Source organism: Ochotona curzoniae, unplaced genomic scaffold (genome assembly GCF_017591425.1).
Source record: "Ochotona curzoniae isolate NIBS_2020 unplaced genomic scaffold, NIBS_Ocur_1.0 scaffold_3890, whole genome shotgun sequence".
In the NCBI taxonomy this organism is placed as follows: Eukaryota; Metazoa; Chordata; class Mammalia; order Lagomorpha; family Ochotonidae; genus Ochotona; species Ochotona curzoniae.
This window is the reverse complement of record NW_024467115.1, coordinates 123,542-148,103: the sequence shown is the minus strand read 5'-3', so window position 1 is coordinate 148,103 and position 24,562 is coordinate 123,542. Positions and strand designations below refer to the sequence as shown.

General features: G+C 36.1%; 1 protein-coding gene across 1 annotated transcript in view; it reads right to left on the bottom strand.

Moving 5' to 3' along the window:
* Positions 1-21,443, bottom strand: part of RFX6 (regulatory factor X6) — a 53,242-nt gene extending 31,799 nt beyond the window's left edge. The window contains exons 1-6 of the mRNA XM_040965351.1: positions 21,201-21,443; positions 20,781-20,937; positions 18,595-18,718; positions 16,974-17,035; positions 4,682-4,759; positions 3,602-3,629 (exon numbers count right to left, since the gene is read on the bottom strand). Coding sequence (XP_040821285.1) covers positions 3,602-3,629; positions 4,682-4,759; positions 16,974-17,035; positions 18,595-18,718; positions 20,781-20,937; positions 21,201-21,420 — 669 coding nt within the window. The 5' untranslated portion in view covers positions 21,421-21,443. The remainder of the gene's footprint in view (positions 1-3,601; positions 3,630-4,681; positions 4,760-16,973; positions 17,036-18,594; positions 18,719-20,780; positions 20,938-21,200) is intronic.
* Between the last annotated feature and the right edge of the window lie 3,119 nt (positions 21,444-24,562).

The following is a 24,562-nucleotide window of genomic DNA, read 5'->3' as shown; positions in this document are numbered from 1 at the left end:
TTCCAGTTCCCTTCATGTAACAGTTGCCTGACAGTTCAGGACTGCATTCTCTCTGGGAACCTAGGACTCTCATTAAGCAATTCATATGCCTGCTTTCTCCCCTTGGTACTCACTTACAGCAAAAATGTCCTAAATTCTATCTGAGGGAAGCCTGAAAGCACCAAAACAGAAAAACCTTCAACTTCCGGTCACAAAATCTGCAACTCTGCTTGTGCCTGAGTTTACACTTCTATAAGTTTTGATGGAATCAGTGAGCCTTCTTTCTAGAGCCAGGGTCTGCAGACTGAAGCTCTTTGCTTCCTAAACCCTCAGCAATATCACAGTATTCCCAACATCCCCCCTGTATGTGGATGTGTTTTACAGCACTGGGACATCAGCCTAATCATTCCTCCAAACTAAATTCCAAGTCCTTTTCCAATGATCACTCTGAACTTGACCAAGCTTTCTACGTTTAGCACTATTTCTTACTCAGATAATAAAACAATCCAATCCAGCTTATTATTGAAAATGTTCTCCCTGAAGTCATCAAATTATCTCCACATCCCCTTGCAATCTTTACAGTAATAACTTGTTAGTATTTCAAATTGGTGAACATTCCCTTCTGTTGGAGGCACATTTTATTTCCTCTTATCTTCTCTGACATAGTGTTCTTCTATTTTACCTCCCTGGTTATCCTCAGCTGTTTCACCAACCTTCTTTACTTTTCATAACTTTTTTCCTGGTAACGTCCTCCCTTTACATTCACCCTTCACCATCCCACTCTGCAGCATTCGTATCTATTACCGTGCTTCCAATCATCATCAAACGGGATCTCATTAAATCCCCTTCTCCAGTCAAACATTCCTGCTTTAAATTTACAGTTTCACAAGCAAATCGAATAAATATGTCGCAGATTGAAACTTACTTTTCTGTTCTTTGCAACTACTTTTTCTTTAATGTTCCCTAACTAAAAAATTCAGTCACTCCTACCTATACCTAGGGTTATATCTCTAATCAAAATCTGGATGTTTGGGCCCAGAACGGTAGCCTTGTGGCTAAAATCTTTGCATTGCATGCACCAGGATCCTGTGTGGGTGTTGGCTTGTATCCCAGGTGCTCACTTCCCATCCAGCTCCCTGCTTGTGGCCTGGGAAAGCAGAAGAGGATGACCCAAAGCCTTGGGACCCTGCACCCTCATGGGAGACCTAGAAGCTCCTGGCTCCTAGTTTTGGATTGGCTCAGCTCTGGCTGTTGTGGTCACTTGGGGAATGAACCAGCAGTTGGAAGGTCATTCACATTCTTTGGCTCTGCTTCTCTCTCTAAGTCTGCCTTTCCACTAAAAATAAATAAATCTTCAAAAAATCTGGATCTTCTGGCTTTCTTTCAATTAATTCTCCACAACAAAGTTCAAATGCATTTTATAATATTGAAGTCAGATGACATCATTCCCTTTTGGTGGCTTCATATTCTAGAGTTCTTAACCTAATATTATCATGTTGCCGTGTGTAACCTAGCTCCTGCCTGCTACATAGCTCTACATTTGACCTCAATCAACACTATAGTCATCCCCAAATTGTCTTACTGATTTACTTTTGCAATGTGATGCTCCTTTGTGCTTTGTTATAATATATGTAGGTGGTTAACTTCAGGCAATGTTAGAAACATTTTGGGTTGTCATACTGTCTGTCATAATTTGAAAGATAGAATCCAGGGATATTATAATTCTATAAGTCATCCTACAATATATAGCACATCACCCACAAGCAAAATCACCTGGACCAAAATGTACACAGCAGTGGGGCTATACACACACAATTCTACTTGTTTGCAGTATTTTTTTTTTGTTCCTCTTCCTTATTCTGCTTCTCCTACAAATACTCACTTATAATCAGTTCTTTTCTGAAACATCATTTCATTACTGTGGGAAAATTCCTAAATGTCTTCAACCTATGAAATTTATTTGATCCCGGTAACACCCTTTATAATTCTTAAATTATATGTTCAAGACTTTTTGTGTGACTACATTATAAAGGTCCATGAGCACTGGATTAAATAATATAAATATAGCCCTAGTATGTATTATCTATAATGCTAAGGATCTGATAATTAATATGTTTTCTTTAAAAAAAATTAACTCTGAATCTTTTAAAAATCAAATATATTGAACCACATTTTTCCTAGCTGTAAATTAGCAAAGTGAACATCCATATTTTTTTTATCACATAGATATTAATATTCAAATGTCTAAGTCAAATGAAGGGTTACACTCAATGTTTTGTGTTTGAACAAACCATGCAGTTCATCAACCTATTCATTTTTAAAATTTCAACTTTGTGATTCAAGTATTTTATAATTATTTTTGAAAATTATTTAGAGTAGCTCTGAACTTGCCAAAAGCCCTTAATGGTATTAATTTTTATGACCATCACCATCATCATAATATGCTATTATTGCTGTAGGTATTTACAGAAAATACATAGGCTGCATAACCTAAGCAGAATATTTTTATTTCAATAACAAAATCCAGCACTAAATTTATTATTGTATTTTTTTTGAAAGAGTGAAAATGAGACTGAAGACATCTTTTCTCTTTCAGTCTACCAACCAATGATTGACAGACAGGATGTGTCAGTTGACCATCAGCATCACTAAACTCAGCAAAATGATACAAAGAATCTGGGAGAATTTATTCCTATTTCCTACTGACAAAATATTTTGTTAAGGTATTATTTCTAAGTCAGTAGTTATGCAGTTTCGCAACTGTTTGTTAAAAAAACTAATATTCATTTGATAAAAATAGGTAATGAGCAGGATTTTCTTACATGATCAGTGGCAATTAAAGGTACTACTTAGAAAAAAATCAGTCATTTCAGATGGTTGGGGCATTTTATATTCTTAAGCTAATGTTTGCATCATTTCACCAACTAATGGAGTTACTCTTTACTTTAGGACCAGCTTTAGCACACAATACCCGTCTAGGTCCTTAAATCTGTGGCACCCCTTTTTAATGATTAGTTAACTTGAGGATAATGAAGGCTTTATCATGTGCCTAATTAGCCATGCAGTCCCTAATGGGAGTCTAACTCATTTAGATAAAGTCAGTTTGCTGATCTGTTCTTTAAGCAGGGGGTGGAGAGGAAGCCTGTAGAGAAAGATTATATATGTGAATGTGTACACAAAGTAGTAAAACCCAACCATAATATAGCACTGCATTTGAACTTCTTTTCTAAATGGTGTAGTCCAAATGTCAATTCTTTCCACATCCTTGCCATAGTCTCTTTGTTTATACCTAAGTGAATGGCTTCTTCTCTAAATCAGTCTATTTCTCTATATCTATCTATCTATCTATCTATCTAATTTTTTTTACTTCCCAAGTATCTGATATTTGGAAATGATAAGTAAAAAAGCAACCCTCTTATGTCAGTTGGAGTTGTATAGTAAATTCATGTAACGACTCATCAATTGCTTCTAATCTAACTTAGATGCAAAGTCCTCAGTCATCAAGATGCTCTGCATAAATGACACTTATTTCTATATTCACCAGTACGAATGAATAACATGCATTTCTTGCCTTGTAAGACATATTTTGACAGATATAGAATAGTAATAAAACAATTCTTACTTCATTCTTCAGCTTGCTGCCAGAAAACCTTAAAAAAAAAAAGGACTTTCCATTAGTTAAAAAAATTAATTATAACAGTCAAGGAAATACAGAAGGCCATACAACATAGTAACTTTCATACCACAGTCAGTGAAACAAACCAGAGAAATTTGTTTTTCATGTAAACCCAAGCATCTTGCTCAACTTCCAAACAGCAGATCTTTGGAAGGTAGAAAAACAAGGACTACAGAGGAAAGTCAGGAAACACATGAGGCAAGCAGAAACTACCTGTGTATGCTCCAGCCTGTAGCGGCCGTGAGTTGCCATTATGTTCCTTGTAATGTCTGGAATCATTTTAATATGAATCAGGTAATTTAAAAGTTTTCCACAAAATACTTTACCTAGAAAGATCATTTCTAAGAGCACCTCCTGGTAAATCATACCTGAGATGCAGTTGTCATTTTCAGAGTGCTGGTATTTTTTTTAAACGGCAGTGCATTTCCATTAGTCTCATTCCTGGTCCCTACATATGAATAGCCTCCTCCTGGTAGATCATGAGGACTTAGTGCAATGTGCTCTTTATATTCCTGTCTTTACTTTCAGAGCAACACAAAGAAGTCAACCGCTTCATCTTCTTAAAGTATGATGATAGCCAAAGCATGTGTGATTAGAGATAATTATATTTAGGTTTTCATTTTGGCAAGATACTAGTTAAGCATACAGATCTTTATAACTAGCTATCTCGGAAAAAAATTACACTTGTTTTTTCTGCTGTTATTTTATTAAATACAACCTGGAAAAGAAGCTCAGCATTATGAGTAAATGCTACTTTATAAGCAATTCAGCTCCTGTAATTTCTCTTCTTCATCTCTTTGAACACTTAGCCTGCTCTCTATTCCCCCACATTATATAATATATATATTACACATTATATAAATGTCCCGGTAAGCTGGACTATATAATAACAAATGTACACACAAAATTGACCTTAACACTTAAAAGAAAAAAACCTCATAAGCAACATTAGCAAAAGATTTTGTTCAACAGATATCATGCATTTCTTAGGAAACAGAATCTGTTTTCAAGACATTATAACATTACCTGGTCAAGCCCTTTCCTGAATAAACAGAGTGGTAATATGCGCTGCTCTCTTTGATACCAATCCCATAGTAATGATACCTAGGGCAAAGACAGAAAGCAGTTCATGTTAACAGAGGAGTTCATGGAGGAGCGAGAGGCTAAGGAATAACTGGAGCAACCACAGCAGAAACGCAGCCCTTGATGACTGTCCTTTCTTCATAGTTTCAATCAGCCTCTTACTGTGCTTCATTCTACTCTGATGGTAACTAACTCTTTGCACTTCTGACTCTTTGCCTCAAAGAAACAGAAGACTCTTACACTGCTAATCCTGTTGGTCACTTAAAAAAAGTAGGCTTCAAAGCCCCAAATTTAAAAGTATAGGAATTTAGCCCAAAATCAATCATATTCATTAGAAATCACTTGGTTCATCTTGAGTTTAGTCAACTGAGCAAGAACATGACATGGTTTCCTTTATAGAATATCTATTGGAAGGAGAAACATGTATGCCGTTATATGTGCGGAAGACATGAATGTCATGCATAGGAGTATGTGCGAAGCAAGTGACACTGAATGTTAATTTCCATATAAAGAATGAAGAACCAAATTACCATTTTTACTTCCAACTTTTTTGTAACAATACGGAAAACTATAATACAAATCAAATGGGAAATGACACATTGAATGTGAATATTGTGAATATTTGTATTGTGAACACAAATATATCTAGGAAGGAACACTGTACCAGAGAATTAAGGAATTGTTACTATTTATGATGCCTACATGCCACATCACAGCAAGTGCTACTTTGCTTAAGATTAAGATCCATACTAATGCATTCTATGGGACAGATGATAGCTTAAATGCTTGCACCTTTGCTGGGTTCTTGGTTTGAGACTGGTCTATCCCTGACTGTATGTGAGCATTTGGGGAGTAAACCAGTGGATGGGAATGCTCACTTGTGCTCTCTCTTTCTCTCTCTCTTTGCCTATGAAATAGATGAAAATCAGCATATAAACATTAAAAATGTCAGTGTATTATGAACCACAAGATAAATATGAACTCCCACTGATTGCAAAAGTATAGCTTTTTCTTCTAAGCTACAGACTCCTGGTGTATCAAACACTCACACACAAACACTTCCATATTATACAAGAGCTAGTCAAATAATGGGTATGTAATGATAGGGGTCAAAGTCCTCTAACATTTGCTGTCTGTGTAAGTCCCCACCTTCTTTCAGCCCTCCACGAGGAAGCTCCACTATCCACTTGCTTACCTACCTCTTAAATCTGCATTCATCTCAGATCAGGAAAGGAAAAAAAAAGTAAAAGATAATGGGGGGATTTGGCAGCTTAGTTATGTTTTAATATACAATTCCATAGCATTATCTTCTGTATTTGCAGTGAACAAGATAATGAAAGCTCTAAGTTTCAAGGCTTCTTGAAAGAAAGAATTTAATCGAGCAGTTCCACCCTCACATTTTCAGTTCACAGGACAAAAGTACAAATGGAAGCAAAATATACATATCTAAATACTTACAAAATATACAGTAAGCTAACAAACATTATTGAAAATATTCCTCTATCCTACACTTAGAATGTAACTCTAAAATAATCTGCTATAGGAATTTGAGTTTAGAATTCTTAGGTGCCTGAGGTTTGATGTGAAAACAGAGAGGTGGGGAAGATTAACTTCTCAGTCCTTGCTGCTCTGTTTACGTTACCTACCACCAGCCACAGATACTGCTTCGTCCAAGGTTGTGTGCACTGATGGAGCAGTGTGGGCTCCTGAGAATAGATAGGGACAAACAGTGCAGTCCTAGGAAAGTGGACCTTGAGGCTATGTAGACAGTGATCTCCAGAGCCCAGGGACCTGAGAACAGGCCAAAAACAACAGCCAGACAAGTCGTCCATCGTGTGAGCACAGAAGATGGACTCTCTTCTGTCATAGTGCAAAAGTAGGACCGGGACAGCGCAGCTCGCTCTCTGTCTCAAGTTCATTTGAAATAGAAAGAAAGGATCTTTAAAAATTAAAATATACACCTACATTACAGCAACGTTTCTAATTGTATATTTGAATACAGTAATGTGGAGTGACCAAAGTAAATGAAAATATTCTCTTGTTGTGGCAGGCTAGGAAGGAGTTTTTAAGTCGTTTCGATAAAAAGCCAATGATAGTATGTTAAACTCAAAGTTGCTCAGTGTCTGTAATACAAAAACAAATCTCATGGCAGAGAAGGACAAAGGACTTGTAAGATACACAGAAAACTGGACAGGATGGAGGCACTACAAAACTAATGAAGATGGCCCAGCATGATAGCCTAATGGTTAAATCCTTGCATTGCATGCACTGCCTTCCCACTTGGGTGCTGGTTTCTGTCCCAGCAACTCTACTTCCCATCCAGCTCCCTGCTTGTGGTCTAGGAAAGCAGCACAGGATGGCCTAAAGCCTTGGGACCCTGCAATCACATGGCAGACTGGGAAGAAGCTCCTGACTCTTCACTTTGGATCTGCTCAGCTCTGGCCTTTAGGGCCACTTAGGATGCAAACCAGTGGATGAAAGATCTTTCTCTCTGTATCTGCTTCTGTGTACATCTGCCTTTCCAGTGAAATAAAATAAATCTTAAAAGAAAAAAAAAAAGCCTATGAAGACTCCAAAAATAATAATTTGATATATGTAACTAGAACCTAAAAGAAATGCTTATATCAGCCAAATTTATTGAAAGAGCCATTTTAATAGAATTAGATAAGGGAATACTTGGAACCCATGATTTAAATTATACTTAGGCAATTACTTTTGAAGGTTAGATGAGCCTGGAAGCATGGAATAAGTGTTAATGTCTCTTTTACTAGCAGAACTACAACACTAAAGAAAATGTATATATTAGACAAAATAAAGTAAGTGATAATCAATTTCAAAGCAAAACATTGCAATTTCATGTTCCTGGCAAAGTTTGTTGCTTGCTCTACAGATTTTACAGTTAGATGCTTGCCGAAGAAAATGTTAAACATTGCTTTAAAAGTTAATAAACTTATCGCAACTTTGATATTTTTGTTTCTTGTTTCTAATTTGTTTTTCAACATATTAATGATATCACACCATGGTCGTTTGCCAGGCAGACTGAAAAGAAGCTGCTTGGTTTCCAGCGATAGTAACCATAAATCCCAAGAATAGTGAAAGGGATGACCTGCCAGAGTCTAATGTGTTCTGCTTGCTAACTTGGTTCTTAGTACACTAAAGAGCAATACGAAGATCAGGAACACTCCTATTTCCAGATCCCATGGCCGCCTAAGATTGAAGAAGAGTGGCCACAATGACCACCACTGAGGTGTGGTTACCTCCAGGTTTGAAATCAACTGATGGTCACATTTTTGTAAAGTTGCAACATAGGGCTCAATAAATATTAACTAACACAGGTCTATACCTTTTTTCTTGTTGTTAATTTTAAGAAAGAAATTCCCTGACACAATTTACGGGTCCTTATTTTTAATAAGAGAAATACTTTAAAACAAATTTTGAAAACCAAAATATTTAATGTCTCTGTCTTTATTAATATTTGAATTTTATTTTATGTCAAACAAAAATGGCTTTGTCATATGCAGCACGCATCTCTACTTCCAAATAAAAGTAGAACTCCCAGTATAACTTAACAATATACTTCTACATTATAATACTAAGTTTTACACCTTTTCCTGTATTTATCATGTCATGATACATTTAAATCTCAAAAAGTTAAACTTGTGGGCCCGGCGCGGTGGCGCAAGTGGTTAAGGTCCTCGCCTAGCACGCCCGGGATCCCATATGGGCGCCGGTTCTGGTCCCGGCAGCCCCGCTTCCCTTCCAGCTCCCTGCCTGTGGCCTGGGAAAGCAGTCGAGGATGGCCCAAGGCTTTGGGGCCCTGCACCCACATGGGAGACCCAGAAGAGGCTCCTGGCTTTGGATCGGCATAGTATCGGCCCGTTGCGCTCACTTGGGCAGTGAATCATTGGACGGAAGATCTTCCTCTCTGTCTCTCCTCTCTGTATATCCAGCTTTCCAATGAAAAAATAATAAAAATAAATCTTTAAAAAAAAAAGTTAAACTTGTAATTTGTAATTATGATAATAGTTGGTAGGGGATAGCAAGAGGGAAAACAGGGAGAGAGGGAGGAGATGGGGAAGGATGAATCCCTATACCTACAATACTATATCTTGGAAAACCATTAGAGAAAGGGAAGAAAATGACATTTTCGAGTTAGAGATGAACTGACACCTGAGAAAGGTGACTTGGTCAGTTACATTCATCTCCACAAAAAAGAAACAGTTTATCCATTTCTCATTACCAACATTTCATCACTTACATACATGAGAAAAGCTGAGAATATTTTTTGCAATATAATCTTCTAAACATGTCAGGATTTAGGGAATCTATAAAAGACAGCACTCTTTTTCTTTAAACATTTATTCAATGCTTACTGGATACCTGGTGCTGATAATTGAAAAAGTTGGGGGAGGGCCTGTTCCCTGTAGGATTTGACAATATCAAGTTGTTTTAAATCAGAGCAAGTAACAGTAGTTAAAAACAAAATAGCACCTGTTTTCACAGGTTACATTAAAAAGTCATAAATTTGAAAGCAAAATTGAGACTGAAAGTTCCACATAGCATTTTAAATTCAATAAATCATGTTGCCTCCATATTTAAGTTGCTAAATATATATCAAATCTTCAATGTCGAATTTATTTACAAGAAGACATTCTTAAGAGAAATGCAATTTGAATATACATGCAAACACACTGCATTCTACTTGAGTATACAGACACGGTAAACACAGATAACTAAAATTAATCATTAAGACCTTCTGCACCACTAATCTGGATGTTTCATATTTGACATTCCAGATATAAACAAAGATTCCTTCTAGGCCATAAGCTTCCAATAACAGAAAATCAATAAATGCTTGCTAAATAAATGAATAACATAAAAACTAAATAACAATATGTCATGAAGAAACATAGTAAGAACTTTTGCCAATTAAAAAGCACAATTTTAATTTTGGTAGAGATTAAAGGATCTTTTATCTAAGAAAATACAATGAAATTCACCAACATTATTGCTGTATAAACTTATCTGTTACAATGAGGATTACCTACTCTCCATCGATAGCTTGGGTCTTCTACCTGGATGCCTTTATTTTGTTGACCTCTCCATTGAGAATGGTTTTCCTACTTTCTGAACTAATTTCTTACCTGTATATTGATGCAAACCTTTGCCTGCTAAAGCTTTGCTGCTTTTTCAAGCAAAACGAATTTCTCAGTGTCCTAACCTCTCTCAATCATTTATTTTAATATCTTTATATCTTGCATCATCAAAATATATGTAAATGACTTGCCTCCACCATCATTCCCTAAGACTAATGTATCCCTCACTAGTAATTACTGTAATTAAAAAATCTTTAAATACTTTTTGGATAAGTTTTCTTCTTGAATATAATATAGAACTTAAAACAGCTTTCAGTAAACATTGTAGATGTGAATTTTCAGGTTCACAGTGAAACATTAGATTGGACAAAAACTACATATCTTAGTTTTACATGTAATATATATTAATACCTATCCATATTTCTACCAGGTAGAAAGGCTATTGCTAGCAATACAAATTTCAATATTTTTCAAGTTCATTTCTATGCTTTAGCATGTTTCATACCCAGTTTCTTGTGTATTTAATACAATTATCTTTCCACTTTAAACCTCTTTGTAGAGTAGTTAGGTATTTGGTGTTATCTGAATGATAATATGGCATATTATAGAAGAAAGAAGAAAAGATAACAAATAAGTCATTTACACCCAAGGATAAATCTCATAGAATAAGGGAGAATGGGTTTATGCCAAGTAAACATGAACTATTCATCTTCCTTGCAACATTTCACAGCTTGATGCTGTTGTTGTTTACAAGATTCCTTTAAAAAATTTATGGGTAAATATTTACCAAATAAGAACAGATGCCAGTGGTGAAGCTTACCTCACCATGTGACAACCAGTCTTAATTTACTTACCTGACTTTTCTTACAGGCTACATTGAATAAACATTCCTAACCTCAATGACGACTGTTTTCTCCCCATATGATTGTTGTCCATTTTTAGAAGAAGATACATGCTCAAAAATATTACATATGACTAAGTAATATTACATATGACTAAGTAATTTCTCCAAGTAAATACATGCATTATGAAAGTGGCCTTTATACCTAACAAAATTTTCTTCATTCATTAACAGCAAATGTCCCCAACCTTAGGCTTTATTTCAAGTGACAGATACTATTTAAAATTTATAAATAAAAGATTAATTCTTGTGTCCACATTTTAAAGTGAACACACTATAAAATATAAGAGATTTTTAATGGGACACATGAAATTACTGTGGTTCTTTTTTACCACGACAATATTCATGTTATAGCTAATATTTTTCTTTATTGGTTAAACAATTTATACCTTCATGTAATGTTTTTCCTCATTTGTTGATCAATTTATATCTACACCTACATTTCAGTCCTTATATAGAATTCCTGAAACATATGTTCCCATTGAGGTAGTAGCCCTGATGTTAGTTTACACTACACAAATGATCACTGATAAGGAAATGATGGGATTAAGCTGTTCAGGGACTTGCAATAACTTGCTATGATAAGAGCAGCTGCCATATCAGTTTTATTAACCTACTAAATCACTACTAATAAATAAGATGATAGCTTTTGTCCATCATGTCTGAAAACCAAATTTGGCTGATCAAAGCCTGTAAGAAATTAAAATATAACTTTAAATCAAACAGTCTTCCATGTGGCTGAAATCTGTGAGCTCAACCATGTTCTGCCGTGCTTTGCTTAGCTGCTGTGGGCAATGGTGGGATTCAGGCTCTATTTGCTAATTATTAGTAAGACCCACTAAGAACTTCAGTAAAATTCTTCCTAAGTAAGTTAATACTAGTAGTAAAAGTTCCTTAACAGTGTAAATCTTTAAAACATTTTAAAATTATGCATTGTGCATCAGCATAAAATGTATAATTTTATAACAAATTTATAATAAATGTATCAATTTATGTTTATAATATAAAACATTTACAATTATGAAATATGTAATAATTATTTTTCACTACTCTACCAACTGAATTTTGTTTCATTTTCATGATTAAAAAAATCTAAATTTGAACATATGTCAAAGGATAAATCCAGTGATAAGGCATTTGTGGTTAAATAAGAAGAGACAAATAAAACATGAAAATTCAATTGATTTTCTCTCATTGGGAATTTATAGAGTGTGGCTTTGTGGCTGGGAGGAAGTAGTCAGAGTCAGGGAGTGGATGGGGAGCTGAGCTCTTAACACTTGCAGCAAATGAACTGCCTTTTTCCCAAAAGCATTCTTGGCAGGTGATTTAGAGTGAATGAGGCTAGCACACACATTAATCTTTAGAGTTTTCCATAAGCCACCATCAGTATCTGCTGATTTGCCAATGGAAACAAAGTATTCTTCCATTTTAGACTATTTCAAATGTTGATACTGGGTGATATCTTGGCTATGTCGTAATTCTCTAACTCTAGATGTTTTGCTTTTAATTTATTCATTCATTTTGTTACAATAAAGTCAGTATAATTTCACTGTTCACTTTCCAATGAGGGAATGAAGTAGCACCTGCAAAAAACTGAGAACAATGAGGACTGATCACATTGATACTGAGTCATTTCAGGAGTTAGAAACACAGAACGTAGAGGACTGCATTGTGGTACAGCAGTGCCAAATCCCTGTTTCTTCACTGTTAACTCAGTTCCCTACTATTGTGCTTAGTGAAGTATTGAAGCCCCTGTACTCATGTGGGAAACCTAGATGGAGTTCTTAATTCCTGGCTTCACTTGTCCCAATACCAGTCTATGGCAGCCATTAGGGGAATTAACCAGCTGAAGAAGGATCTGTGTCTGCTTATCTCTCTCTTTATCTAACACCACATTTCAAATAAATAAATACTCAAAAATATTTCTAAACAGACCAAACAAATTGACAAAGAATTCACTCATAATTTTTACACTGCTCACCATGCATTTGTCAGATAGTCCAATGCTTCACAAACTCTGAGGTTCATAAATGAACCAGTAAAATGGGGAGAGAGAGACATTGCTCCATGATTCCCAAGGACAAATAAGTACCAACCTGTTCCAAGGTTGCAGAATCTGTTGAGTCAATCATGATCTAAAATAAAGTTCCAAGTGCAAAGATTGGACATATTTTAGGCAAAAATTAAGAACTTTTAAAAGTGATTATCATCAGATATTAATGGACTTTAAAATCTAATCCAGTGGAATTGAAGTAAATTAATAACATTTATAATACCTTACAATGATTACAAATTTAAGAGTACTTTAAGCAGTTTGAAGAAATACATTTCAATTCTAGGTTTAGTTTGGTGCAAATATTTTTCAAACACATGTATATGAAAGCCAATTAAAAATTTATGTTAATTCATCTCAGAAAAATTATGCATGAATTTTAAATTATACATTTTCTATGAATTATTTAAAAATGTGTTTTCCTAAATATATGAAAGGCAGAGCAAGAGAGAAAATCTTTCATCCACTGATCTACTCCCTAAGTTTCTACAACAGCCTGTATTGGTCTAACTTGAACTCAGGAGCTAGGAAATCCATTGGGGTCTCCCACATGTGTAGCAAGGAATAAAATATTGAAACCATTATCTGCTGTTTCTAAAGATATGTATCAGCAAGAAAATTAGATTGGTAGCATTGTCTGAACTTAAATCAAGACACTGCACTTTGGTATTTTTTTTTTATTACATTGTATTATGTGACACTGCACTTTGTAACGTAAGCATCCTAAAATGCAACTTAGCCATAATGCCTACTAATTTGATGAACTCTTTGTAGAAAGAACTCTTACACGTATGGAATTATGAATGTTTTTTTCACTAAAATCATCTTTTATCTCTATTGTTCATGAACTTTTTTGAAGTATCCTCATATTAATTGTTTAAGGAACAATAGTAAACACTGCAACATTAAAATAAGCTTTGAAAACTGTTAATAAAATTGGGAAAAATTATTTCGGATTTTTCAAGACATTTTTAACACATTTACATTTCTGTTTCATTCAACTGTTTATGATTTATAGACAAATATTTCACATAAATTTATAAATTACTAAACAGTTACTAGACTTGACAAATGTGAAAATAATATGCTACTATAGGGAAATGTTTCAGATAAAAATTAAGTCAGCAAGTAAATTTGTTCTTGAACTGTGATTTGGCTTTTATATACAATATATATATATCTCTAAATAAAATGCTTTATGATTGAGCCTGTTGAAGTGTTTGAAGAAGAGTCTTAATAGATAATATTAACAAATTTTAAAAACTGTTCTATCAGTAAAAAATTAATAAGACATGTTTTTAAAATACCCAAATAGTCTGTTGGTATTATAAGATATCGAAAAAGTAGGCTTTCCTACATTGCAAGATGATAAATCACAAAAATAACAATCAGATAAACCCAATTTAAATGACAACATTATTACTGTGTTTTAGTTTATGTGACCCTAGAAAGTTCATAATCTTTGAACTGCAATTTCCTCATTTATGAAACAGTAATTCCTACCAGGTCTGGCATGATAGCATATGGCTAATTCCTCATCTTTTATTTGCTGGGATCCCATATGGGTGCTGGTTCATGTCCCGGCTGCTCCAATTCCCATCCAGCTCCCTGTTTGTGGCCTGCTAAAGCAACAGAAGATGACCCAAAGCCTTGGGGGCCCCACATCTGAGTTAGAGACCCCAAAGAAGCTCTTGTGGCCACTTGCAGAGTGAACCAGTGGACAGAAGATTTTTCTGTCTTTCCTTCACTCTGTAAATTTGACTTTTGAACAATAATAATAAAAAACCTAAAAAAAAAAAATCTTTTCTGTCTCATTGATGTATGGATTAGAGTGATATAATGAGAAGAATACATAGTAAGTGTGTTGCTGATTTTACATGGCTTGTGTCATTAGTTTATATTATAAAGGCTAGCTAGACTGGAAGTATATTTGCTGCTTTATTTGTTCCTATACTTCATTTCATACAATTCCCTATAACAATCTGATAAGATATAGAATGCCCACTTTGCTGCTAAAACACTGGATAATCTAGTCAGTGTTGTGTAGTAACATATGGAATTAGGAATTAAATTCATTTCCAGATTTGGACAAATTAAAACATCATCTTCTTAATCACTATTTGGATACTTTATCTTCCAAGATAAAGTTTAAGGATACGCAAAGCTTTTGGAAATAAAGATAGAAAATCTTCCTGGCTAAGAGTAGATTAGATCAAAACATCACCATTTGTAAAAGAAATTCTACATCTTGATATTTCTCTTAACATATAGTAGAATGGAAAAAAAAAATCTTCAACTGTTAATGCTTTCCCTTTGATATAACTACAGGTCTTAGACACCAAATAAACTACCAGCAATCACCACAGGTCCCATTCAAGTAAGAACTAGAACTGCACCATGTCACAATATCAGGGTTAATGATTCACCCCTAATCCCAAAGGCTCCTTCTGAGATTAAGGGGCTTTCTCTCCAGTCAGCCTGCCCACTCACTTGTAAATTCTGTCAAAAGATTTTTTTCTGCATTGCAGTCCCTCTTTTTACCCTATCTAGCTAAGTCTACACTGTCTCCTCTTTCTGCCATCTATGCAAATGAGTAGGTATCAAACTCAGTAGACAATCAGGTAGACTGAGTCTGTTTAAGTGATGATATAAGTTAATTTTACATTTAAGTTAGGTACCAAAAAACTTCTAGAAAAGCACACACACACAAAAGCCTACAACAAGCAAAAAGATAGAAAAAGATCCAAAAGGGAAAATTCATGTGACATTCCTTTAAATGGGTAGGATTTATCATACAAATAAGGAAAAGGACATTCCTTTGGGAAGGTGGAAAAATGGTATTAAGAGAATGGCTGGTACTGTGGCATAATGGTAAGACATCTGTGGTGTCAGCATCTTGTATGGGCAATGGTTCCAGTTCTGACCGCTCCATTTCCAATTCAGCTCCATGATAATGTGTCAGGGAAGATAGCAGAAGATGACCCAAGCGCTTGAGACCTTGTACCCTTGTAGGAGATCCAAAAGAATCTCCTGGCTCCTAGCATTCTATTCACCCAGCTCCTCTGCTGTGGCCTTTTCAGGGGTAAAGCAGCAGTTGAAACATATTTCTCTCTTTCTCTTTCTCCTCTCTCCTTCTCTCTCTCTATGACACTCCCTCAAACTTTCTCTGTAACTCAGCCTTCCATAAAAATAAATAAATCTCAAAAAGAAAAAAAAAAAGAGTGACAGTTAGAATGACCGGTACTGTGGTAGCCATTTATTGTCAGCATAAGCTCCATGCTGAAAAAGTGAGAATTACATATTAAGATAGGAAAGTGCGATGGGACTAAATTGGAATGGATCTCCAATGTCAAGGTCAGAAAAGTTTGTCCTTTTTGGTAGAAATTATGTGTCAGTGCAGATTTCTGAGCTGGGGAACTTTGTGACTAAGTTAGTACCTCAGAAGGCAAGGTTTGGGAAGTCACCTTGAATGGACTAGGGAGATGAGGTATTAAAGGTGGGAATGAGAAACAAATTCAAAGGCAAGTGACTAAAGCTCAAGTATTCAACAAGGTAAGCACCTACCCATGAGGGGACTGAGAGCTTGAAATGAGGCCAGTCTAAATTGAATCATGCTGCAAATGTAAAATACAAGGGATCAAGAATTCCATTTGTAAAAAAAAGTGAAATTCATCATTAGCAATTTCGTACTCATTGCACACTAGAATGACAGGATTTGGATATACTGGGTTAAATAAAATATTATTAGTGTTAACTTCACCTGTTCTGTTTTACTTTTTTAAGGTGGTTACCAAAAGCTAATGGATCAGATATGTGGCTTCACTCCACGTCCATTGATCACCATATTAGACAGAAACAAGAGAAGAGTGGTAGAAGAGAAAAGAGGGACCCATGTCGGAATGGAGAAGTCCTAAGAGTTTTTCTGTTTTCCATTTTTTGTATGTGTATTTTTAAAAATCCAAGGCATATCATACTAGTTTTTGTTTTTACTTGATATTATTGTCTCAGTAAAACATAATACTAAATTCAAAATTTCTTGGTTTTGGTCTTAGCGTTGGGAAATGCCTGCTGTATCAGGAAGGGTGTCCCTGGTTCCAGTTCCTGATAAAGACAATGCTTGTTTCACATTTGTATCACCGTCACACCCAAGGACAAATCTGATATTTGTTCATTGATATGTCTTACTTGGAATGGCCTCTTGTTCCAAGCCGCCGAGTTGTCAGAAGGGGAAATTTCTGACGAATTGTCTAAAAAGAAAAACAACTACTTTAGTTTTTAAAAAGTGTGCGTTTCTAAAGCAAGACACTCACTCCTGACTTCTTTGATCAAATCAATGTTGAACTTTAAATGAACTACAAGTAATAACATGGAAAAATATTAAATTATGCATATTTGCAAGAAGTACATCAGCAGATGAGAAAAGTGTTGTTTTGGTTAAAATGTTCTCTATCCTAGGCAGACTAAGCCACGAAATGCTTTTGTTTCATCGGAGCAATTAATACTTTATTTATGCACAAGTGAGAAGTTTCTGAGTTTCTCTGTTACAATTTCATCCAGAGATGGCTCCATAATTAAATCTCCCTCTAAAATTTTGTAAGGACTCATGAAGCAGCTACTGTACCACTAAATCCCGGTAGAAGCAATAGAAGTATTTTCTTTCTTTTGTATATTCCTTTCTTAAATTGGCTAAAATTGATGAGATTTAGCATTTTAAAATGTTTTCTACATAAAACAGGAATTTCAGCTTGGATTTTAAATTCTATACATTAACTTCAGAGGGCTCCATTGTAAATTCATGTTCTACTAATCTCCCGGGGCACTACACATACAGCTTTTATCAAATTCCCAAAGTTCTACAGTACTCAGCAGTAAACTGTTGTCATTCTCTTTATATTAATATAATAAAATAAAAATCCACTAGCACCAAAAGCAAACAAAAATATTTTATTATAATTGTTTACCTGGCCTTAGGAAATTTTTATTGTACCATAGATCAAGTTAAAGAACAATTGTCTGGTATAAGCAAATATCAGCAATCTTGAAATATCAGTTGTACATGGTAAATTTTCTGATATTCAAAACTATAGCAATAAAATTATCATTCTATTACATAACTAGATGGTTTCAAGATAATAAAGATAAAAATTACCAAGAATCTTGACCACAATATTCACTATTTTCTGAACAATGAGTCCCTCTACAGGTTCTTATTTGGATTTCAGTTTTATGAAAAAACCACATTCGAGACTCACACTTCTTATGGCTTCCGGGATATCCCAGGTAGACAACAAAGCATGGCAAGAATATCAAAGAACAAGACTTTCCCAAAAGATTAATACTATATCTTGATTAGTCAAATAATTTTAGCATGCACTTATAGCGATCCCAGCATTTTTGATTCCTGACCTAACCGTACTAGCTGAGTAGAAAAGAGGACTCTGAAACAAAACAAATTTAATCAATCAAAATGAACAACCACTAACTGTGTTAACAAGAAACTTGTTACCACATTTAATTTTGCCTCTCAGTGTAGCCCATATTGGAGCCAATAATGTTGTTTGAAGGGAAATGCTACTCGCTACTCGTTAGACAAGTTCATGTAAGATATTCTGGTAGTCAGGGTTCTAATATTCAAAATCAACGTAGAAACATGTGGTAGTTTTAAACATGGTCCTTAGAGTTCATTTGTGCCTGTAAAATAAATGTCTCAATATTCACTAGAAGAGCTCACTCGGATGAACTTCTTTTCTTTCTCCTTACCAGTAACAGTTTAGTTCTAATGAAGTAGCCAGGATGTGTCATTTACCTTCCCAAACGTGGCTGCGCAAGCTGGCTCCAATTTCTCTTTCCTGCAGAAATCTAAGTAGTGTGCATAAAGGATGCACCGTGGCAAGCAAACTCCTTCACATACAATGTAGTTTTCTTCAAGCCTAAGGGAAAAAGAGGTCAACAACTACATGAAATCTCATCATTTTCTCTATCTTCTCACTTTTTTCATTGACTTCCTACCTATTTTTAATTATAGACTCATCTGTCTATACAGATAAGCTAATAGTTTTGAATAGACTTTTAATAAATGTTGGAAGAACAAACGCCCTTTAATTTCTGCTAGTAGAGTTAAAGTGTGACAGCTAAGGTAAAATCACTTCTGTCTGGTCCCATCCACTAGGTCTGACTTCTACAAGAGCCCTGAGTGTCCATCATGGTTTCTTGGGCGGAATATAATTAGAAATGATAAAATTTAAGGCAACAGTTTTATAAGGGATTATTCTCAACGAAAGTGGGCTCCCAGGTTTCAGGCTGGCAAATCTTACTTTTTTTAAAACTTTCATTTGCAAACTAATTCTGAACCCTGAATATTTAGGAAAGGAAAAAAAGGGTGGGAAATTCAGATTAAATCCAATCAGGTCTACTGTTACAAAATGTAAGATAAATTTGCATACATTAAATCAAAAACTTAGTAGACAGTGAAAACTGAAGGTGATCAGCTTTTTCACTTTTCAGTTTTAACTCTTCCAAAACTAATTCTATACCATAAGGAAAATTTTCAAAGATGAGAGCCTATTTTTTCAAATTTATAACATGGAAAATTCAAACAAAATTAACGGCATATAAGAGGTGTAAGAACTATAAAAAAATTTTATTAGAAACATTTAGCAGTTTAAAACTTTTAAAATCAAATTTGATGTTTGATGTTAATGCATATAATTTTTTAATTTTGAGATTTTTAATTAACAATTATTTATTTATTAATTTTGAGATTGTTTTAATCTGTCTTAATTTTCAAAATAGTGACTAATGTTAACTATCAGTACAATGATCAATTTGGATAAATCCATGATTGCTTTCAATCATTCAATTTGAGCTGCATCCATGGTAGTGATTATTTCAATATATCTGAAATAAAAAACATTTTGATTCAATTATCTTAACAAATAATAGTTGTATCCAAATATTCCAGACAATTAGGTCAGTTACTTATTGCTCTGGCATATTTTGAAGCATCAATCATAATTGTTTCAATAATCAAACTATTTTGAGAAATAGTTGGTTCATACATCAAAAATGAAAGAATTCAAACATATACTCACTATATACAAATTGCGAATTTAAAGTAAAAATTTACTACTTTTAAGATTTTATATTTTGCTCTTTTCTAATGTTTAGATTATTTTTTACACATAAGCATCTTATGTAACTAATCAGCAAGTAAGTACCTTATAATTTATTTGCTTGTTTATTATTTGGAATTTGAGAGGAAATCTGTACTAATATTTCTTCATACTAGTCAGGAAAGTTTAAGTACATGTTTTTAGTTAAAATTTTTCTCTCTTATGATAAATATTACAAAATGTTTTCTGTATGTGTAAAGTCTATTGATAAATTCAGTTTGAAACAATTTTCACAAAATTAAGTTTCTGATATCCCACTACAATAAATAATATGTAACAGCTGCCATAAAAATTGTTCAAGTATTTTCTCAAGTTAATTAGTAATATCTGAATTAATTTTTTGTATGGCATTCACTTCAAACACATTTCATCTTAGAGCCAATACATTATTTTTAATTCGGTCTCTGGTTAAAAGAGAAATTATTAAGATCTTTTCTTCTTTTAAATTATTTCTAAAGCCATATTCTACAAATACAAAGTGATTAAACAGCAAGCATGTAAGTACTGTTTGATTGCATGCTAAGCACATAAGTTTTGAAACGTTCATTATTTTGGTTATGTAGAAATTTTAGATATCTTAAAAATCCATAATGAACAAAATAGTAAAGCTTTATTTGCATTGCAGTTAGTTTTCCATTGGTATCAGACTGTCTCTAAATAATCAGCAACAAAGAATGTTTGGGGATAAATTCATAACTCATTTTCTAAATTTTCCAGAAAGTTTGAGAGAAAAGCCAACTCTGGAAAGCAAAGATTTCACAGACGCCAGCTTTCAAAACCCAAGTAGGTGCTTGCTAGTTCCTCTGCGGGCGCATCTTACCACTGCAGCGTGAGCTGGGTCTGCTTCTTTTTGTCTTTCATAATCTGCGTGATGGTTTTTTTCTGAGAGAGGTGTTGATCCGCGGCTTTGGTTTTGCTCTCATTAGCGTCCGCATCCTCTTCCTCAGAGGAAAAGTTACCATTACTTAAATGCGTTTCTGATGACAAGTCGAAGGGATGATAAAGAAAAAGAGGAGATAAAATCAGTTAGGTAGTGTGTAAGTGTTCTTAGGTGGCTTACTCTGGGAAGAAGCACAAGAGCGCAGAGCAAAACCCCTTAGAGTTCAACTCTACTTGACATAAATTTTCCTGGGAAACTACAGTGTTTCAGAAGGAACACCCTCCCTATACGCATCTCTGGGAATTACTTAGTTTACTTTGGTCACTGACGACCTTCTCAGAGCACTCTTTCTCCACTCACCTGCTTTAATTCCAACCCGCAGCTGCGGGTCTTCTCTCTCCTCTCCGCTCTGCGCGTCCCTGGGCTGCGCCTCGGCCGCCAGGTATTCTCGCCCCTCGGGGTAGACTAGCAAGTCCTTGCCCAGGAGCTGCACGCAACATTCTTCTTCGGTCTCGGGGGAAAGTTGGGGCGAAGCCTGTGCTTGCAAGAAAGCGTCATCCAGCTCTGGGACCCTGGCCATCCTCCCGGCCGTCAGGGACCTCCACACCAGTTTCTCAGTCAGCTGCCCCGCAGAGCCCTGAGTGTGAGGCCGGGCCTGGGAGGGGCGGGGCGGGGCGGGGCTGAGGCCAGGGCCGCAGGGGTGGGGGAGGAGGCCGCAGCTGCAGGGGCCTCCCTGGACGTCGCCGAGAAGGGATGAGGTGCACAGGTGCGGCTCAGGCAGCTGGGGAGAAGGCACAGGTGGGACTGCGCTTCTCCAGCTGTCTGCTGTCCGGGCAGATGCTACACCCTGCACCCACGTCCTCACCTGCGCCCCTCATGCGCTGTGCAGTGGAGTCCGGGTCACTTCACTTCTTTTCCTTCGTCTCTTATCCTGCACTGTGTTCTGGGATCACCTTTCATACCGCAAACTCCCAGGAAGAGAAAAGAAAGCATCTTTCTCTCTCTGGGGAGAACTCCTTGCATCCTCTCCATCCCCATTCTCAGCACCCAGCATTTGGGGAGGGGGTAGGAGGGAAAGTACACCACTCCCACACACAACTGTCCTTTCAGTCTTTGTGGGTTTATTTACACCTGAAATGACCCAGGGAAGTACTGAAGGGGCTGTTTTGGTGACTGGAGCGTCTCACCTCACCCGCTGCTGTGCACAGCCATTGAGACAGATTCCTGGCAGCCCTATAGAATGGGGCCCTAACCTTCATTTACTCTGATTTGCAGTGCTTGTAATTTAAATGCATCACTGATGATCTCTCCTCACTAATGTCTAGCTGCAGTGAGATGGACATTTTGCTCAAAAGTAACTTAAATTGCAGTAGTTTTCCAGTTGAAAATAGTAAAAGAGTCAAGATTGGTGAAAAAAAAAAAGAAAACCGTCTGTGCTCTCTGTAATCAGGAGTCCCTGGTGGAGACGTGAAGGTGGTGTTGACTGACTGCCATACAACCCTTTCTTTTCCATGCCTTTGTTAGTACTGCTCTTCAGGAAAAGAAGGCATCATTGGTCCACATTGTCTCATCACAACCTACAATCTGCTGTCCTCTCTTGGAACACTAGAGGGAAAAGATCGCCTTTGAGGTTTAATTACTATCAAGCCGCATTACATTAAAATTAACGCAGAAACACCCAAATGGGTGGTGGCTTATGGATGAATTACAGGGAGGAGTAACACAGTCCCAGAGCAGGATCCTGCCTAAGCAGATCAAAGTGTGTGTATTTAGATCTCCCCCATTGTATAGCAGTACTTGTTGGGAAAGGTCTCCTTGCACTGACAAAGGGCTTCTTCTCACATGGTAGTCCTAGTAGTTGAATGCAATCAGTCCACCCACTCACACACCTAGTGCTTTAGGCTTGTAACTCCCCAGGCGGACTTTCCACATCGTCTTCTCCACCAGAGCTTGCTCGTTTCATAGGATTCAGCTCGATAGTTCTAAATGTCAAGAGGTTTTCACCCTCAGACCCATCCTGTGAAAGAAACCCTGTGTAAATGCAAGAAAACTACTTACTTATATCACCAAAACAAACAAAAAAATGTTCAGAAAAATTACTGGAATTTCTTTTGAAATTCTTGAAATACAGGCCACTTGACATCCAAAGTGTATGTAAGTCATATAGATACTAAGTGAATACCTGACAATTATTCAGTGGAGCAGTTGGAAAAAAGAAATCCAATATCTTTTGAAAACACACATAAAATTGTTGACCTTATTTTAAGCAAGCTGCCTACCTAACAAAATAACATTGCAGTGTTTTGTGAATCTAATTTTCATTTACTTGTTTTAAGTATTTGAAAGGCATGTGCCCAGAGACATAGGAGAGTGTTCTGGTTCACCCTCAAACACTCACAGCTGTCAGTGGTTGGCCAGGAACAAACCAGGATCCAGTTACTCAAGCTGAATGCCCCACTCAGGTAGTGGAGACCAAGCAATGTCCTTACCACTTGCTGTCTTCAACCATGCACACTGGCAGGAGGCTGGATGAGGAAGTGGGGCCAGGACTCAAACTCCAGCACCACAATATGGGACACAAAATGACATCTTAATTTTTCACCAACCAAACATCCACCTGTTCTTTGAGATTCTCTTCAGAAATAAATCAATCTATCACATGAAAGGAGATTGAAATCAGGAGTGGAATACCCAGCACACACACACATACAAAACACAGCCCAGGATAAAATGACTTCACTGAAAAGTTATACAATTCTTTACAGAATTAACATCAACCCTTGTCAAACTTGAGTTGTAATGGAACCAGTGTCTAGAAAGGCAAAACCTGCTATGCCAATTTGTGATTATTATGAATAACTTGAGTTCTAGAAACCGATGTTTTAGTGAAGTAATAGTGACAACCAAATCATAATAGCCTGGATAGAAAAACAGATAAACAAGGAGAATGGTCTTCTATAACAGTGATTCTTAAGAGTGTGTTCTTAGATATTATTTTTAAAACAATATGTGTATGATATAAACTCTCTCCTTGGAGAGAATAATAAATTTATGTACACATGAACAAAATTTTGTTCACAGATTTAGTAAGTCCCAAATAAACAATATCTGAAACATCTGATTCATTTTTTATAAAAAAAAACCACAGGATTTCTGAAAGAGAAGACTATTATAAATTCCCAGATAACAAGATTTTCAAAACAGTATGTGCCACATGAAAGAGGAAATGAAAAGCAATTTGGAATTAGCTACATTTCTGCTTACACTCTTAGTGGCTCTAGACAGTCTGAATTTGTTTTCTACTTCTTAAATTGGAAAAAGTAGTTCTTACCTAGAGTAGGCCTCCTGGGTGCTAGGTTCAGATTCTTGAATCCCTTTCAGCTCCTTTGCAGCTTCAGCTTCTGCTTTTTTCCAGTGACCAGACCAGAGGCCACCACTAGAGAGCACTGGGCACTCGGGAGGAAGAGTCTTGCTGTGGCTGCTGGGACCACTATTGCCCACAGGTTGAGAAAGAGCTGGCACCTGGACGTAGCATGCCCAGCTCCTTGATTTCACGGTGGGTAACACTGAGCTGTAACATGTAAACTGCAGCTCTGAAGCCGTCCTCCGTGAGACCATCAAGACTTTCCCTCTTTGCTAGGTTTTTTCACCAACTCTGTTCTACCACACCTCTTTTGAGAAACACGTAAAGTCATAATTTGTAGTTGAATACTTGATTGGAT